Genomic DNA, 18,102 nt, shown 5'->3' on the forward strand with positions numbered 1-18,102 from the left:
AAGCAGAGGAGACTGTAGGCAGCTGGTTGGACTGATGACAGGCCACTTTCTATAGCACATGGAAAAGGTGGGCATCTTAGACAGTGTACTCTGCCCAGCATGTGGAGAGCAAGATGAGACGGTGGACCACTTTCTGTGCGTCTGCCCGGCCTTCGCTCGAATCAGGCTTGATGTCTTTGGCGTTGATGTGTTAAGAAGCGACCACTTTGGCTCCTTGGCACCACAAGATCAATTCAGATTTCTTCGGAGGTCGAGCAGATTTAAAGAGAACTAAAAAGGGAATCCGAGTGCAGTACAATGGACATAATTGTGTCTGAGTGCTGTACTTTCTAGTCTGTCCAGAAAGAAAAGGACTTTTCCAGCGAGACATAAAATTTGTTGTATAATATTCAAATAAAACATAGAATGAGTGATGGGATTAGTCCAAAGAAATTGCAAGAAACGATCGGTACACAAGCGGAAAAGCTAGGTTTACGATTGCAGAAGTTGTGGGGACCTTTCAGAGAAGGATACTGTTGGTTACTTTCTCTGTAACTGTCCGGGTTCGGCAGCTAGACGATTAAGGTCACTAGGTGCAGTGTCAGTGCCAGCCTAAATGTCATCAATCTTCTCCATTATATAAACAGCTCTGGCTGGCTGTAGATATCTACCTGTTGGAGGCCGTAAAATGGTATCAAAACGGCGCTTTAGTACTACTTGGGAGTACCATTTTACCTACCTACCTACAGGAAACCCAGGACTATATCCTACCATGGCTAGTGGAAATTTTCAAAGTTGTTTAAACTTAGTCCACATTACAGACAGTTGGAGACAGTTCAGATCGTATTCATACCAAAAGTATGTAAGTAGGAGGGGGCATGAATCAACGAAGGATTTTAAACCAATCAGTATTCCTTTTTTCCTGTTAAAATCTTTTGAAAGTCTTTTGGATATACACCTAAGAATCTCATTGGAGAGTTCTGGTATATGAAGTGCACAACATGCGTATCTTGAAGGCAAATCTATGGAGGCAGCGCTTCATGAGGTAAACAGTATATCATGGCGAGAAAGAAAAAAAATATATCAAATCGACGTTAAATTGCATAAGCAGCAACGTCAGTCGGTCGGACCATTTCGCAAAATTACGCGATTACTGAACTTTACGACCAATAGATCTGATTTGTTCACCAGCTGTGTGACATGTAGCTCTAGTTTTTTATAACCAATGGATCTCAAGTCCATTCAATTCTGGTTAAAAATTATCTTGCCGCATGTCACCGTAGCGAATGTCACCACTTGGTCACTATTTGCGAAAGCAATAAAATGTCTGTAGTGTGTTGGTGTGCTACAATGAATATTTGGTGTGTATAGATTAATTCAACGCAAATCTATTAAAGGTGGTATCGGTAAATCAGCTGATTTGGTTTTTTTCTTTCGCCGTGTCCATGGCGCTGTCAGCTCAGAGTGAAACAAGGCGGATTCATTATTTGTTTTCTACTTTCCCAATACTTTGGTTTCACAATAAAAACATTGTTGTTGGTCTAGTGCCATCGCCTTTAATGAACGCGCCTTGGATTATTTTAAAAAGCCTGTGCTAGAACAGAAATGTCGGGTAGAGACTGCGAATTTCATTGTTAAAAGATATCTGGGGTACCGAATTTCTGTCTTAACATCAACTGTCATTTCGTCGATTGACAACTCAATTTTGGGTAAGACTCCGTCAGAAAATATGAGATTTGCAAGTGGTCTTTCGATTTCTTTGAAACTTTGGGAAATATTAGTTCTAGGTAAGATACATTCGAGCCTAAAAGGATTTTGAAAAATTTTCAAAATTGAGTCATCTACGCCATGTTGAAAATCGGGACCGTGTTTTTTTCAAAAATCAATATTTCTTGAACCGTTGGATGGATTTCAATGCAATTTACAGACAATATAGAAACAAATAAGTAGTTTAAATTAGTATTATGTTAAAAAAAAAATTTCGAAATTTTGACCAAAAAAAAGTCAAAAAAATTTTATGGTGTCTATAATAGTTCTCGAGATATTGCGATTTTAGTGGAAGCGCGCACCGTGAAGTTCGCGGTTACGCAGCGCGGGAGTAGAAAAACGCGCACAGACCTGCAGCAGTCTGCTCCAGTCACTTCATACAGGAACACATAACGCAGCGCGCATTGCACACCTGTTACCTAAACCGTGCGTGCGCGCTTCCACTAAAATCGCAATATCTCGAGAACTATTATAGACACCATAAAATTTTTTGTTTCAAAATAAAGGTTAAATCATAAGGAATCGTTACGTGTATAACAGAAAATCTAAAAAACTGGCCAAATCAACTAAAAAAAAAAAATCACACTTTAACTTCCGATTTGTTTCCTTTTTCTTCTTGGTTTGGATGTTATAAAGACCGGCACTTCGTTGCTGCCTTATTTGATTACTTACATTCTCAACTTCAAAAGTAAAATGCATGCAAATCTTGTTGTTGCACTAGCAAAGTCGCCCCATATGAATTTGCTTCAAGACTCTGATACCAAGGCGAATTGAGTACCTTGGTGGCGCCATTACAGTTACTTTATTTTTCGAGATTTTGACAAGTCCGATGTCTGTTTCCTTTGCAATGCAAAACAAACGAACTGAATACGTTTCGCCCATTACAGTAGAAGTAGGTTGACTGACATGCCACATAAGACGTGGGGGTGTGCCACAATGAAAGTGTTGCTCAAAAATGATTTCCTTCAATCTGTTGAAGAAATCAAAGATCTAGGTGTTTGGTTATGCGTTTTACATTTCTAAGTAATATAGACTTTATTCTATCTGAAGCGTACACTGTTCTTGGTTTTATAAGAAGAAATAGCTCGACCTTTGTACCTTTAAGTGGCCAATTACTGGTTTTGTTCGATCTACATTAGAATATAGCACGTTTATGTGGACATCTTACCACCAGTTCTCTATTGACAGAATTGCACGAGTGCAACAAGTTTATATACAATTGGTGCATACACCCTTTTTTCGGGTATTTGGGCGAGCTCCTGCTCCTATTTGTGGTGTGTGTGTTGATGTTGTTCCACAAATCAAGGGACCTACAGATTCAAGCCGACTCCGAACGGCATATATTTTTTTTATGAGGAGCTTTTTCATGGCAGAAATACACTCGGAGGTTTGCCATTCCCTGCCGAGGGGCGACCGCTATTAGAAAAAAGTTTTTCTTAATTTTGGTATTTCTTCGATATTCGAACCAACGATCTCTCTGTGAATTCCGAATGGTAATCACGCACCAACCCATTCGGCTACGGCGGCCGCCGTAATCTATATTTCTGACCGCGATGACATCACAGCCAAGGCGAATTTATTATAGGTGACAGCAACCACATATAAGTTAAACCCTACATGTATTTGTTGTTGCGTTTGGTCCAAGCATCACGTCAACGTACAATCGCAAATGTAAACATACAAATGTAAACATACCAATACATACAAACAAAGCATATCATTTTGACGTAAGCCATCCCTACGGCGAAAAATTCAGCTGAGTGAATGCTGTCACCTATAATAAATCCACCTTGCATCACAGCGATGTAAATAATCTTGCCAAAGCTCAAGTAAATAAACAAGAAAAACTAATTACATCGAAAACTACAGAAGATCTGGACGCTGCGCGTTAAAGTTTCATCGAATGCGTGTTGCTGATGAAAATGCTGTGATGCCATCGTCGATAACGGCACTATTAGTATATCAGTTTAAAATCATCCCTGCGGCTTGTTTTAAGTCTCTATAGTTGGCAACGCAGTTGATCAGCAAAGTCTATAGAAGTTAATTTTTCCGCGTTTTTAATTTATTTATTACCTATTTGAATGATAAAATTTCTGAAACGGTGAAAAATTAAAGATCTATCAAAGTTAAGTGCGTTGTATTGAAATTCATTATGTCTATGTCAGACGTATTGAAAAACGCGATGCCTATTGGGGCTGATGCCAACAACGCGCCGGAGGTAGTTGACAATTCAGTCTCAAATACACTTACAGGCGTTAGTGGAACACCAATCCGTGCACGAAGTTCGCAAACCATGAACACACCAGCAACAAACTCCGATCTCTCCACAAATTCTACCGCAGCAAATACCATTGTTACAAAAGGAAAGGCATTGCCCAAACCCCCAGACGAATTTTATCGCGACGTACAACAGTTCCACGAGCGTCGTGCGTAAGTACAACTATCGGCATAATATTTCATTCTTACAAATTAATATCAAAAATTTCAATTGTGTATAGAACGCCTATAATGCATGCACCTAAAATTAGCGGACGCGAGGTGGATTTACACAAGCTTTACAGCGAAGTTACAGAGCGCGGCGGTTTCAACAAGGTAAATCAGCGCGACGAGTGGGACGAGGTTTTGCCGGTGTTAGGAATACGCGACAAATGTGTAAACGCTACGGCAGCAGTGAAGTACATATACAGGCGCTGTCTGGAGAAGTATGAACGACAGACCTTTTTTGGCGAAGATCCGGACAAGTTGGAAGCACTTGAATCCGTTGACGCCATGGAGGGAGGTGGTCGTTCACGTAGCCGCTACCCTACGTCTATATATTCAAGCAGTACGGCAACTGCAGGTGTTAATACCGTGCCGATGTCATACAATTACCGCCAACATGTTGTGAATATGGATCGTCGACGTACATATAAGCTGTCTACCGATTTGCACAAACCATCACCATATGAAAAGATAATGCTGTCACTTATTTCACCACTTCCCAATGAGCAAGACTTCGCCATTAATGTGTGTTCGTTAATGGCAAATGAAAGCAAACAGACATTAAAGTTAAACGAATATCCCAAACTCTTGGATGTGCTGCTCGCCCACACGGGCGTCTTTACGGACTACACATTGCGAAAACTGTTCCAACACGTTTATACACAAGTACGTGAAAATTCCCTTTTCGAATTTTGGCGCGATTTGTTACACGACAAGCCACAGATTTTGGATTTGTATACAGATGAGCAGGATATGCGCAATGCTGGACTCATAGCTGATGAAGATGCAGCTATGGATTCCAAAAAGTTATCATGTTACGAAGATTCCAGCGACTTTGAGTTCTTGAATTTGGGGCGTGGTGAGGGCACACAGGAATATGTGGGCCAACGCGTTCAACAAATTGTGGCTATATTTAGAAATATCAGTTTTTTTGAAGAAAATTTGCCAGTTTTTGCAAAGAGCCGAGCCTTTTTGCGCTTCATAGTGATGGGCGCCAACATACGCTGGGGCAATCTGCACAATCAAATACTGGATATCGCTGGAAATATAGCCAATGAAATTGAACTCTCAGATCCCGCTACAGACGATGTCTCGCGCAGTCTACTGGTAACGCTCTGTGATGGCATTGAAAGCATGGATCGTGGAGTAATTATAAATAGTTTGGAGATATTGTATAAGTTGTGTCAAAAAGATAGCAATGAGGACCACATAAATAAGTATATGAATCAACAATTTTATGAAACAGTATGCCAGTTTCTGAGTCTAAATGACATTATGCTACTCATCTTTACACTGGAAGCCATTTATGCGCTGACGTCAATGGGTGCTCGATCTTGTCATTTTATAATGCAGGTGCGTGGCATTGTCGACCAACTAGTCTCACTGATCACCGTCGAGGCCCAATCATACGGGCCAGATGGTTGTATCTTAATGAGAGTTGTGGAAACTGTGCCAGGTAATATGTTACCTATTGTGGCGCAAAATATCGCCAATCTACAAAATGCTGCAGTAATTCAGAAGCCACCCACACATGTACTCGCATTACCAACACAATTGCCAGCACCACAACCGCCTGTCCCTACACCAGTAATACTGCCCACATACATTGCTTCTCCGGCAATGCCAAATCCACAGTTACCTACAGTGCAATTACCACCAGCCGCAGTAGATTCTGGCCAAAATCAACAACTGCCAACACAGACCAGTGACCCAGCTGCTACTGCGCAATCAGTTACAACAGGGCAACAACAACAACCGGGCACATCGCAGCAGCATACATCGACGCCAGCACAAGCGCCAACTAATCCTCCGCAAAACTTCACACACGAAGACGAACAGTACGCATTGTCATGGTTGGGAGCTACCTTCGAACGTGCACCAAGCCCAGAGAGTCATGTCGAACAGCAGGAACTGTACCGCATGTATTTAACACATTGTCAAAAGTTCGGTAAGCACTCAGTGGTGAATCACATGCAATTTCCGCGTCTTGTGCGCCTTATTTACAATGGCAGTGTGGGGCCCATGTCTGTGCGCCGCAGCGATGGCTCTGATTTGCCAGGAATGCATTACGTCGGTATACGTTTGCGCGCACAACCTCTACCAATACAATCATCTAAAACTCTGCCAATCCAACCTAAGCCACTGGATATCAAATTGGCAACAAAACCTACTGGGAATGATAACACCGCCGCAGCTCCAACGTCTGCACGCAAATTGAAAAAGAAGTCCAAGGTGCAGCAAGAAACTCCTGTAACTTCCACGGAAGTGTCAACATCCTCATCTGCATCTAATAGCAGTATTTCGACAGCTACACAAGAACCAACAAATCCAGAGCAAAATTTTAATGAGGAAGTGTCTACTGGAGCAGCAGCAACAACAACCTCCAGCATCACAAGTCATAGTGGTGCACCCTTATTAATAGTACAGTCCGGAGGAACTGGTATCTCTGCAGCTACGACTTCATTGGCTTTGCCACAAGCCACCGATACAAGTGCGCAACCCTCTTCTTCTCTAATCAAAAGCTTGTTAGCCAACAAAGTGACGCAGCGTCAGCAGAAGAATCAAAAGGAGTTGAATACCACCGCTACTAGCTCACAGTCGCCGGCAAACGCCCTTGCGCAGCAACCTATTAAAGTAGCCAGTACTGCAATAAGTGCATTGGTGAATAATCCACTGATGCAAAATGCATCTGTAAAGGTTGGACAGACCACCATTAAACCGCTGAACCCACAAACTCCATTGGAAAAGAAGCCCATTCTCGACTCTACACCACCACCCTTGGCACCACTTAGTGGCAATAATGTTGCCAAAGACTCCAATGGACGACCAGTGATTATTGCCAATCAAATGTTGGTAGAAATACTCGACAAAAAAGGTGGTGAGCCAACAATACCAGCTACCATCATTAAAAGGAAAATTGAAGACAGCACTGAGCCTGCAAAACGACTCGCTTTGGACCCCTTGATTGGCAAAGAGGACGTGCAAGTGACGCCGTCGAAGAACGCTGCCAATTTATACGCCGAGATGGCTGCGTCCATACTTGAAGATGAGGATCTCGAAGACATACCGCCGCTGCCAGCTACATCAACCGCGCCATCAACATCTACGTCCACGACACAGTCAACATTTACTGAACCCTTGCAACAGCAGCAAATTCTAATTCCAGCTAAAATTCAACAGGCCACAGTTCAGGGTGTACAGCGACAACTTGTCTTCCAGACGAACCAGCCACCTCAACTGAAGTTGACCACACATGGTGGTGTTGCGCCGACAACACAGATGCCCACAGCCATGGCTACTATAAAAACCGATCAGGGTCTGCAGACTGTGCCGGTTATTCTGCAACAGAAGACGTTGGAACAAACGCAACCACAACAGCTAATACAACAAGTCATCACACAAAATGTACCGCAGGCGATGCCGCAACAACAGCCAACACAGTACGTTCTTGCCACAAATCAACAGGGTCAAACTTATCTTGTGGCACAACAGGCGCAGCCACCACCACCACCGCCACAGCAAACAGTATTGGTCACACAGACACCGCAACAGCAATCGGTTGGGGCAAAAACAATTATTATTTTACAACAACAAACAATGCCTGGTCAACAAACGCACCAACCGCAACCACAACTCATTGGTGGGGGGCCACAAAAAGTGATAATGACAACGTCGCAAGGTCAACAAGTGCTCGTGACGCAGCGCCCACAACCCGCTCTGCCTGTTCCCACAACACAGCAATATTTCATAAATCCACAAACAGGCACGGCCACACATATTCAACATGTGCCAGTTTCCAGTAGTGGCATAGCAACAAGTGTATCCACCAACAATCAGCTGCTACAGCGTCATCAAATATTAACATCTCAAGCGACAACTATGGCTCCTACACAGCCCGCAACAGGACAGATCTCGCCGTCTTTGCTCTCACAACTCAATCATATTCCAGCTACTATCAAACTACACCAACCTCAAATGCCTGCAACGTCCGTACAGACAGCAGCACTTCAACATCCATCGGCGACGATCTCGCGCTTAGGAAAGACAGTTTCTATTGTGCAGACTCCACCAGCCTTGGCACCGCCACCACCACCTATTCAAATACCGCAACTGCAACAACATCAGTCGATAATACAACAGCACATCATATCAGGGCCGTCGGAGAAAAGGCAGATGATACTGGGTGGGCGAGCTATTGAAATTAAGGAGACGGTAATCACTCAAGCGCCGCCGCCATCGCAACAAAGTCAATTGAATTCGCAAACGATCATAACAAAACAAGTTTTACCACAACAACAGCAAGCACAGCAAATACGCACTGTCATAGAACAACAACAGCATCCCTCACTTATTCAGCAGAAATTCACCTTGCAGCCGCAACCACAGAAGGTGAGTGTTTGCGCTCTTTAGAAAGACTATTTTAGTGATTTAAGGCAGTGAGGGCCTCTGTAATGTTATTATTATTTTAAACTGAACTTGAGGTTCACGTGGCCGGCAACTTTTGATTGTGGTATTTATTTTTTCTTATTAGTAAACAGCCAAAATTAAAAGGCGAGTACTTTTCATCGGATGATAAACAATCACCATAAGAGAGTACGTATGCGGGTTTTGTAGCCTCGTAAGTTGGGGGCATAAGGATTAAAATAACGAAAATTTTCTATCTAATAGCAGTTGTCCTTCAGCGACCCCCATCTTTGCATGTATGTACATATGTGTTCCCGGAGTAGTCTGTTTTGCATGTATGGGTCATGTTTTATGCTCGAAAACAACAACAACCTAAGTGGGTTTTTACCTTGAATAGACTTTTCATAAAATCTTTCGTTCGGAGGCGATGTAAATCCAGTAAAACTGCGATTAGTGATCTGATCAAACATGTGGGCTTCACCGTAAGCGATTATAAGAGCCGCGCCATAACGCCATAACCATAAACGTAGCTGCGAGTGTCTATTGAATTTTGGTTTTCCCCCGTAACCGTAAGCAACTGTGAAATTCTTTACATTTATTTTGATATTTGCGATAAAAATTTGGAAATGACCGACGAAAACTTGTATTGACTTAGTGGAAAATTATCCGTGTTTTTATGACAAATTGCAAATTTTGCCATTAATTCTACTTCAATATCAGCTGACTATTCGAAAATGCTGTAATGTTGCAGCTACGTTTATGGTTACGGCTATGGCGCTACGGCACCACTAATTGCAGCTTAAAGCTATCATTTATAGGGCACACAATAACTTTAAGAAAATGGGAATGTAAAATTGCATAACGCATTTGTCGATAGAGGGAAATTAGATCTTTACCTACAGTTTTGTTGTACGGCGACTCCAAACGGCTAATTGGGTTTATGAGGAGCTTGGCTATGGTAGAAATACACTAGAAGGTTTGCCATTGCCTATTAGAAACATCTTTTTCTATCATTTTGCTGTTTCACGCACGGTGTTTCTAACCCGCGTTCACGGCTAACTCATTCGGCTAGTGCCGCCGTCGATATAATAATAATTAATTTAAATAAAAAAGGCAGTTTGTCAAATAGTTAGGAATGTAAGAATAATCGTGACTTGGAGTGGTCAAAACTCCAAACTTACGTGGACAAAATTTATTAAAGTAAGGAATGAGTCTAGATTTATGATAAATCTAATTCTTATATGAAAGAATTCATTAGGGTCATATTGGCGACACTTCGCTATTAGTTTTGAAATGAAAAATAAATCAAATTTAATATCAATAATCAATCAATAACCAAATATTTCCAATACGCCAAATCTTGGAAAATACCCACGAAAGGAGAATCGACACACACCATCTTTTCGTCGATTTCAAAGCTGCATTCGACGGTACGGAAAGGAGTTACTTGTATGCCGCGATGTCTGAATTTGGTATCCCCACAAAACTAATACGGCTATGCAAGATGACGTTGCTAAACACCAGCAGCGCCGTCAGAATTGGGAAGGCCCTCTCCGAGCCGTTTGATACCAAACGAGATTTCAGACAGGGTGACTCGCTGTCGTGCGACTTCTATAACCTGATGTTGGAAAGCATCGTACGAGCCGCAGAACTTAATCGCTCAGGCACAATATTATATAAGAGCGTACAATTATTAGCGTATGCCGATGATATCGATATCATCGGTCTTAACAACCGCGCTGTTAGCTCTGCTTTCTCCAAACTGGATAAAGAGGCAAAGCGAATGGGTCTGGTGGTGAACGAGGACAAAACGAAGTACCTCCTGTCTTCAAACAAACAGTCGGCACACTCGCGTATCGGCACCCACGTCACTGTACACAGCTATAATTTCGAGGTTGTAAAAGACTTCGTTTATTTAGGAACCATCATTAACACCGATAACAATGTCAGCCTTGAAATCCAACGTAGAATCTCTCTCGCCAACAAGTGGTATTTTGGACAAGGTAGGCTACTGAGCAGTAAAGTCCTCTCTCGACGAACAAAACTAACACTCTACAAGGCTCTCACTCATCGTGCCCGTCCTAATGTATGGCGCAGAAGCTTGAACGATGCCAACATCCGATGAAGCGACGCTTGGAGTGTTTGAGAGACAGATTTTTGGACCCTTGCACGTTGGCAACGGCGAATATCGCAGACGATGGAACGATGAGCTGTATGAGCTTTAAGACGACATAGACATAGCGCAACGAATAAAGATCCAGCGGCTACGTTGGCTGGGTTATGTCTTCCGAATGGATACAAACGCTCCGGCTTTGAAAGTATTCGATGCGGTGCCAGCTGGTGGTAGCAGAGGAAGAGGAAGGCCTCCTCTGCGTTGGAAAGATCAGGTGGAGAAGGACTTGGCTTCACTTGGTGCGTCCAATTGGCGCCGGTTAGCACGAGAAAGAAACGACTGGCGCGTTTTGTTAAACTCGGCCAAAATCGCGTAAGCGGTTATCGCGCCAATTAAGAAGAAGAAGAAGAAGAATCAATAATTTGCAATTTCCGATTTTTTTTATTCCTTGATAAATTTCCGTTCGTACCATATATTTATTTATGATTGAATTAAAAAACAAAACTCTTACTACCATTTGGTAAAAACGGTATTTAATTTTTTAATTTTAAATGTGACCTTTTATAATAGTTGAATCATAGTCTCCTCCTCCCACTCTAATATTCTGTTTTGAAAAATGGAAATAAATTTTTGCATTATTTGTATCTTTCAGACGAGTGAGCAATCCAGTTTAATTCAAGCCACTTTGCCGGCCAAACCTCAAGCTGTTGTGCAGACTGTAGTTCAACAACCACCACCTTCACAGTCACCAATTCCATGCAAACCACCGGTTGCTCAACAAGTCAGAGCATCTACACCTCAACAACAACAACAAACTCCAACAGCTGCTAACAACAAAACAGTTTGCTCCGAACCACCACCACTCACACAGACAACACGCCCACCAATGGTTGGCAATCTGCAATCACAGCAGCAGCAGCAGCCGCAGCCACAGAAAGAAGTAACGAAATCAAATGAATCTGCAAATACCATGAACAATTCATCAACGGCAACAACGACAACGAATGCACCGGCAGCCACTACAACAGCTGCTGTGGCGGCAAATTCAAGCACACCGCCCCCACCATCTACAGCCAATTCAGTTCAGATGTCACTAACGAAACCCACACCTCCCATGCCCCAGCTGCCACAAGTGCAGTTGCCACCAGGAGTAGCAATACCGCCTTTAGATCCTAACTGGATTTACGTTTGCGATTGGCGTAATTGCCCGCGCCGCAAATACAAATCACTTAACGACCTACAGCATCATGCATGTTCTCAGCATTGTCCGGACCATCTGGATCCGGCAGCGGAAATTTTTTGCCAATGGGGTGTGGGGCCTGGCCTTTGCGATGGCATACCACGCAAACGTTATTCGCTGATGACGCACATCATAGATCGACACTTAACGAACGATAGTTTGCGCGCCGCTATGCAACGACGCATTGCAACGGGTACGGTAAATCTGCAGCCGACCCAAGCACCGGTAACAATCGTGCGCAATGTAGAGGCAGCACAAGCGCAACGCAATAACTCGGCTTCACCATCACCATCGACTTCGTCATCCTCCTCCGGCTCACATCAAACTGGTGTTGGCAGTGCCACCGGTAGTTCAGCTATGCACGCTATCAAACGACACACAGTGGATTATGTGAATCCCAAAGAATTGATGGATGAAAATGAAGGTCCGGTTACGAAAAGTATACGCCTAACTGCCGCATTGATATTAAGGAATCTCGTTACATACACCAACACAGCTAAACGTAACTTGCGTCGTTATGAGCCGCATCTATCCAATGTAGCTTTGAGCAACGTGGAATCAAGTGGGGCTATTTCGCATATTCTATTCGAGCTAAATAACTAAATGAGCTAATATCAGTTTGAGTGGACAATATTCCGAAATTTTTACTAAACAAAACAAAACTGTATTTCTTAATGTTTTTACTATTTAGTTTTATATTTAGGCGTAACGTTAAATGGTATTTCTGATAGATTGCTTACAGTGGTTATTGGTGTAACCATTAATCTGGCCTTTCTAAATGTACCAAGTAGCAGTAAAGTACAGTCAATACTTTATTCAATTATAATTAAAAACAAAAATAAAAACTAATTTGGTTTTATTTCTCGGCTGGAAGGTTATCTTGGTTTTATGGCAATTCTAAATCGAGTAAATTATGTTTGAGCGTACGGAGTATATTTTCATATTTTTTCAATTTCTTAGTGAGCTCTAATTTTTCCTGTACATAATACCCTTTGGTCATTTGTACGTACTCTTCGCCCTTTAAAACAAAGCTTGTGACAGATTGTGAGTCTATCAGTGTTTCCGGGTCGATTTTCTGAGATTCAGAATCATGAGTTGGTTTTTTGTTTAGTAGTCGTTTGTGTTTGTTATGTTCCTCACTGTCCTGCTTTTTGCTGCGTTTCGATACAGTAGTAACATTATCGCATCCTTTTTCCCTTAGTGTTGTAATTTTTGATGTGCAAATTTTGGAGCTGGTAGGCTCTTGGGTTTCATCACTGTCAGAACTTGGTTTGCGTTTTTTAGCGGCGTGCATTTGTATGCGTTTAACAAATGTTTCGTTATGTACGGTGTGTGGTACCACTTCTATAACAAAATTTTAAATTATTTTTACCTCGAAATTTTAACATCTTTTTCTATCTAATTTATTTACCAGTCAAAAGTTCATCATCATAATCGATTGCAACGTCATACTCGTTTACCATTTCCGCAACGTGCTCTTCTTCCCTCATTGTTGTTGATTCCACACAATAATCTGGATTACTGCCCTCCAATTTTTCAAATTCTAGCATTATATCTTCGTCGTCATCCTCACATGAACTTTCCTTAAGTCTAATGAGCGCTGAACGATCATTTGAGTTTCTTTGTGTTGAAAATTCTATTTCTGAATCCAATTCCTCAGCTACATCAACTAACGCATCTTCGAATTCTTTATTAGCATTATCCCTACATTCGATATCACTACTCCCTTCACAATATGGGTACGGTACTGCTGTGTTGGTCAGACACATTCGTCGGGAGCTTCTTATTAAATATTTATCATCAAAATGTTCAGAACACATATGCATTTGTGTTTCCGGTAATCCACCTTGTACATTACCCCGTTTCATCCATTGCTCATATCGCCTTGGATCTTTTGGGAAACGAAAAATTGTGAATTGCTTATGGCCGCAAGGTAAACTATTGTATGTATAATTCTCGCAGCCTTTATAAACACAAGCTTTATAAAGCATTATAGCGGAAGAGAAATCTCTAATTCTATGTCTTCAAACAATACCAAAGAAACAATAGTTGTTTTGACAGGAGTTAGTTCAGAGTTGTAAACAAAATTTGCCTATTCGTTGCTTTCAGTTCATCCTAAAATTTAGGTATGAGCAACGAGTAAATATGCGTTGCCAACTAAACTAAATAATATTTTTACTTATCCCGCCAAACCAATAATAAATATAATAAATGCAATGTTATAATATAAATATTATAATTCGGCCGCCGAATTATTTAGAGAGTGACCACAATTCGTAAATGTATAGGTTCGAATCTCCGTGCATGAAACCCCAAAATAACAGAAAAAATGTTTTTTAATAGCGGGCGACACTCGACAGACTTTGAGTGTATTTCTGCCAAGAAAAAACACCTCATAAGAACTATTTGCCGTTCGGAGTCGGCTTAACATATTGTCGCCCGGTAATATTTTGCTGAAGTTTACTAGAAGTCCAGTGATTTTAAAATTGAAAATTTGTTTGGGAGGTGTGCAATAAAAACAATATTCATACAAATATCATGCAAGTCCTCCGCAAAACTTTGTTCCTAATCTATAACGAAAGTATACAACTTTAAAACGAAATTAATAATTACTATGAATATTTAAACACTTGAATGTATGTATGCACCAATCACTCCTAAATAAAAACCGAATTGAAAACTTAGGTAGAAACCCAATGGATAACGTTCAATAGCAGTACAAATGCCGTTAGAACGAAAAAAATGAATGAATTGTTAATAGTTATTGTTATTGAATCATGCTTATTACCAAAAAGAGAAATATCGGTTCCCGGTCCCCAAATGTCTAATGAAAACGAAAAATCTCGTTCCCAGGCATCTATTTGTGGTACAACATAAATCCGCACGTCGTGTGTAGCAAATAGCAAGAAGAGCTCAGGCAAACGGAAGTGTACGCGCCTATTATTTATTTACTCAATGATGTAATTCCTCCATTTGTGAAACAACATCAAAATACACACTACAAATAGGAGGAGGAGCCTGGCCAAACACCCAAAAAAGGAGGAAAGCGCCAGAAATATATATAACTAATGATGTAAATGGTTATTAAGTACAGCACATATTTCCGACTGTGAGAGAAATCTGCAATAAATACATAAAAAATATACAAATCAGTAAAGTAATATTTCTTCTGATATGGCAGCATGATCTATTTCCATATTTGTATTTACATACCTACCGTTATCAATTAAAATTTGTTAGTAATTTTAGTAAAGTGGGGAGAGTTGAACAATATTAAAAAATGAACGATATGAACTTAAGTTGTAATAAAATGGACTCTGATTTCAAAGTAAAAAGAAACAATTTGATCAGAAATACTCCACAACGAAAAACATTGGTAAAAGGTATTAAAGAAATCTACTTCGAATACTGTTCCAATACATCAATTCATGGCATCCAATACTTTGGACAACACCGCCCATGGATGGAAAATATATTTTGGTTATGTGTGTTCTTGGCTTCAATATACTGTTGTTCCAATCTAATACTCAGCGTTTATATAAAATGGAATGAAACACCTGTGATCGTGAGTTTTTCTGAGAAATCCACACCTGTCTGGAGCATACCGTTTCCAGCAATTACTATTTGCTCGGAAACCAAGAGAGTCCTTAAAACAGAAGGTATGTAGTATAAATATAAGAGCTTGCATGTGAATCTCCAATTATTGTAATTTTTTAAACACAGGTGTAACTTATGCCCAATTCACCAAAGATTTACAAAATCATATAAAGATGCGACGACGCTTTGAACCGAAAAACATTAGTAATATAGAGTTGGAAGAATTCCGTACGCTTCTGCATATATGCAATACTCAACTTATTGAACGTGGTACCCCGAATCTTTCTACTGATCTGATAGATTACTTCAGCGTATTGAATAAAATGACACCGGAGTTTAGTCGATATTTCTTCTATTGCAAATGGTTTAGTCACTTTGGTGAATGTGATGAACTTTTCACACGCACTTACACCGAAGAAGGTATTTGCTACACTTTTAATGGCCTCAACGCCACTGATATTTATCGTGAAAACACTGTCCAATATCAGCGTATAGGATTTCAAAACTTTTCCAAGCATAATATAATATTGAAACGACCTCTTAAGTGGTCATTGCAAGATGGTTATATGCCTGACAGTGGTATTAAATCGTATCCGGCACGTGTTTTGGGTGCAGGAGCTCGAGCAGGGCTGTTTATTGCACTACAAAGTTTTCGTCAAGAAGTCGATTATGTATGCCGGGGCCCAATACAGGGTTTCAAAGTATCGCTGCATTCACCCGATGATGTGCCGTTGGTTTCAAATCAGTTTGTACGCATTCCTATGAGCAAGGAAGTGCTTATAGCTGTTAAACCAAACATGATCACCACGTCATCAGGAATTGCAGATTACCTACCACAAAGACGCCAATGCTTTTTGAAAAATGAAAGGACACTAAAATTCTTTAAAGTGTATACCCAAAATAATTGCGCGCTCGAATGTTTAACAAATTTAACATTAGCTAAATGTGGGTGTGTCAAGTTTTCCATGCCACGTACGTTGGACATGCCTGTATGTGGCGAAAATAAGATATTTTGTTACGATAAAGCGGAAGACATTCTACTACTAAGAGAATTTCGTCAAGGCCTTAAAGAATCACGGCTTGATTATTTGGGCACCACGGAATGTAATTGTCTGCCGGCCTGCACCTCGCTTGTTTACAATACCGAGATATCGCAAGGTAATTTTGATTTGGATGAGATGTTAAAGGCAGCTGATGATCCTTCCTTCTATGAGGAGTTCCCTGGGTCACAGATGTCACGACTATCAATATATTTCAAGGAACGTCAGTTTATAACGTCTAAGAGATCCGAGTTGTATGGCAGAACAGACTTTTTAGCAAATTGTGGTGGAATTTTTGGTCTGTTCATGGGTTTCTCTATACTAAGTTTGGTTGAACTGTTTTACCATATTTCCCTACGTTTATGGAGTAATCTGCATCGTTTGGCAGGGCCACAAACACCAATACTGTAAATAAGCGAATGATATGTTAGAAATTTAAGTGCTTGTGCGCAATTCCATGTATGTATATATAAATGTTATAATATTTAGTATTACGTATTTTGTCGGTTATTTTGTCTCATATTCTTTAGTTGTTACAATATATTTTTATTTCATATTTGTTTGTTATAAATATTTTATTATTGCTGAAGCTCAAAATTTATTCAATTTTCAGCTAAAATATAGTAACATTAGTATTTATTGTGAACATCCAAATAAATATTTGTTTTAGTACAGAAAATAATTATTTATTCTATTTGATGTATATTAAAAAGCGCAATCGGCAGTTGTATGATGGATATTTTTTTAAGATGCCGAAGCTACAATTTTATATACAAAACATTACCATCGAGAAATGTAATATCTGCTATATTTCAAGTTACCAAACTTGGAGATCTATTCTTATTCTATCGGGTGTTTTTTAAGAGCTTAAGATAAATAAAACTATTGTTGGAATGAATTTTATTATAATCTGGTAGATAATTCCATGGCATTTATTTTTTTTAATATGATATTTGGCATATGTCAGTCAAGGCTACGAGTTACATGATCGATTCGATCAGTCCAATTTTTGACTTTATCTTCCAATAAATCTAAATTAGCCCGCTAAATCAGCAAAACTGGTAATTTGGCTTTAAATCTTGCACGAGTACGTAAACCAAGATCTTTACGTAAAATGTTCATCGTTGTCCAAGGACAAGAACCAACATGCTGAGAACGACGACAAATTGAAATTTCGGCATTGTTGTTGTTGTAGCAGCATAAACATTCCCTATTCTTACATACGGGGAATGCTGCTGGAGTGGCAATCCTTGGCCGGATGTAAATCCGGGTCGTTTCGGTAACATAGAACCGACTGCCGTGGAAACGTCGGCGTCTTCCTCCATACTTCGGGAATAACATATAATTATTTTTTACTCAGAGTAAATTTCCACAATTTGGAAGCGTTTTTCTTACGTTAAACGATTCATGATCACTTGCCAAACCTTACTAAACAGAAATGCCAACACAGTTGGCCTGTCAAACCATAGTTATCGATATCG

General features: G+C 40.4%; 3 protein-coding genes across 3 annotated transcripts; 2 read left to right on the forward strand and 1 right to left on the reverse strand.

Annotated features, from left to right (window-relative positions):
- The first annotated feature begins 3,740 nt into the window (after positions 1-3,740).
- Positions 3,741-12,597, forward strand: LOC128871587 (AT-rich interactive domain-containing protein 2). The gene is made up of 3 exons (XM_054113451.1): positions 3,741-4,176; positions 4,245-8,616; positions 11,397-12,597. The coding sequence occupies exons 1-3, from the start codon at positions 3,899-3,901 to the stop codon at positions 12,585-12,587; spliced, it is 5,841 nt and encodes a 1,946-aa protein (XP_053969426.1). The 5' UTR covers positions 3,741-3,898; the 3' UTR covers positions 12,588-12,597.
- Positions 12,598-12,778: 181 nt separating this feature from the next.
- Positions 12,779-14,066, reverse strand: LOC128871588 (uncharacterized). The gene is made up of 2 exons (XM_054113452.1): positions 13,396-14,066; positions 12,779-13,328 (listed from the first exon to the last, which is right to left on the reverse strand). The coding sequence occupies exons 1-2, from the start codon at positions 13,973-13,975 to the stop codon at positions 12,871-12,873; spliced, it is 1,038 nt and encodes a 345-aa protein (XP_053969427.1). The 5' UTR covers positions 13,976-14,066; the 3' UTR covers positions 12,779-12,870.
- A 1,142-nt stretch (positions 14,067-15,208) lies between these two features.
- LOC128871590 (pickpocket protein 28) lies at positions 15,209-17,542 on the forward strand. The gene is made up of 2 exons (XM_054113454.1): positions 15,209-15,643; positions 15,708-17,542. The coding sequence occupies exons 1-2, from the start codon at positions 15,265-15,267 to the stop codon at positions 17,030-17,032; spliced, it is 1,704 nt and encodes a 567-aa protein (XP_053969429.1). The 5' UTR covers positions 15,209-15,264; the 3' UTR covers positions 17,033-17,542.
- The last annotated feature ends 560 nt before the right edge of the window (positions 17,543-18,102 follow it).

The sequence above is a fragment of the Anastrepha ludens genome, chromosome 2 (genome assembly GCF_028408465.1).
Source record: "Anastrepha ludens isolate Willacy chromosome 2, idAnaLude1.1, whole genome shotgun sequence".
NCBI classification, from domain to species: Eukaryota; Metazoa; Arthropoda; class Insecta; order Diptera; family Tephritidae; genus Anastrepha; species Anastrepha ludens.

Excerpts from the sequence above, each read along its gene's own strand:
- LOC128871587 (XM_054113451.1), top strand. The coding sequence starts at position 3,899 with ATGTCTATGTCAGACGTATTGAAAAACGCGATGCCTATTGGGGCTGAT. Across the intron at positions 4,177-4,244 it reads CAGTTCCACGAGCGTCGTGC|AACGCCTATAATGCATGCAC; the intron begins GTAAGTACAACT and ends AATTGTGTATAG. Across the intron at positions 8,617-11,396 it reads TGCAGCCGCAACCACAGAAG|ACGAGTGAGCAATCCAGTTT; the intron begins GTGAGTGTTTGC and ends TGTATCTTTCAG.
- LOC128871588 (XM_054113452.1), bottom strand. The coding sequence starts at position 13,975 with ATGCTTTATAAAGCTTGTGTTTATAAAGGCTGCGAGAATTATACATAC. Across the intron at positions 13,329-13,395 it reads TGATGATGAACTTTTGACTG|AAGTGGTACCACACACCGTA; the intron begins GTAAATAAATTA and ends ATTTTGTTATAG.
- LOC128871590 (XM_054113454.1), top strand. The coding sequence starts at position 15,265 with ATGAACGATATGAACTTAAGTTGTAATAAAATGGACTCTGATTTCAAA. Across the intron at positions 15,644-15,707 it reads GAGAGTCCTTAAAACAGAAG|GTGTAACTTATGCCCAATTC; the intron begins GTATGTAGTATA and ends TTTTAAACACAG.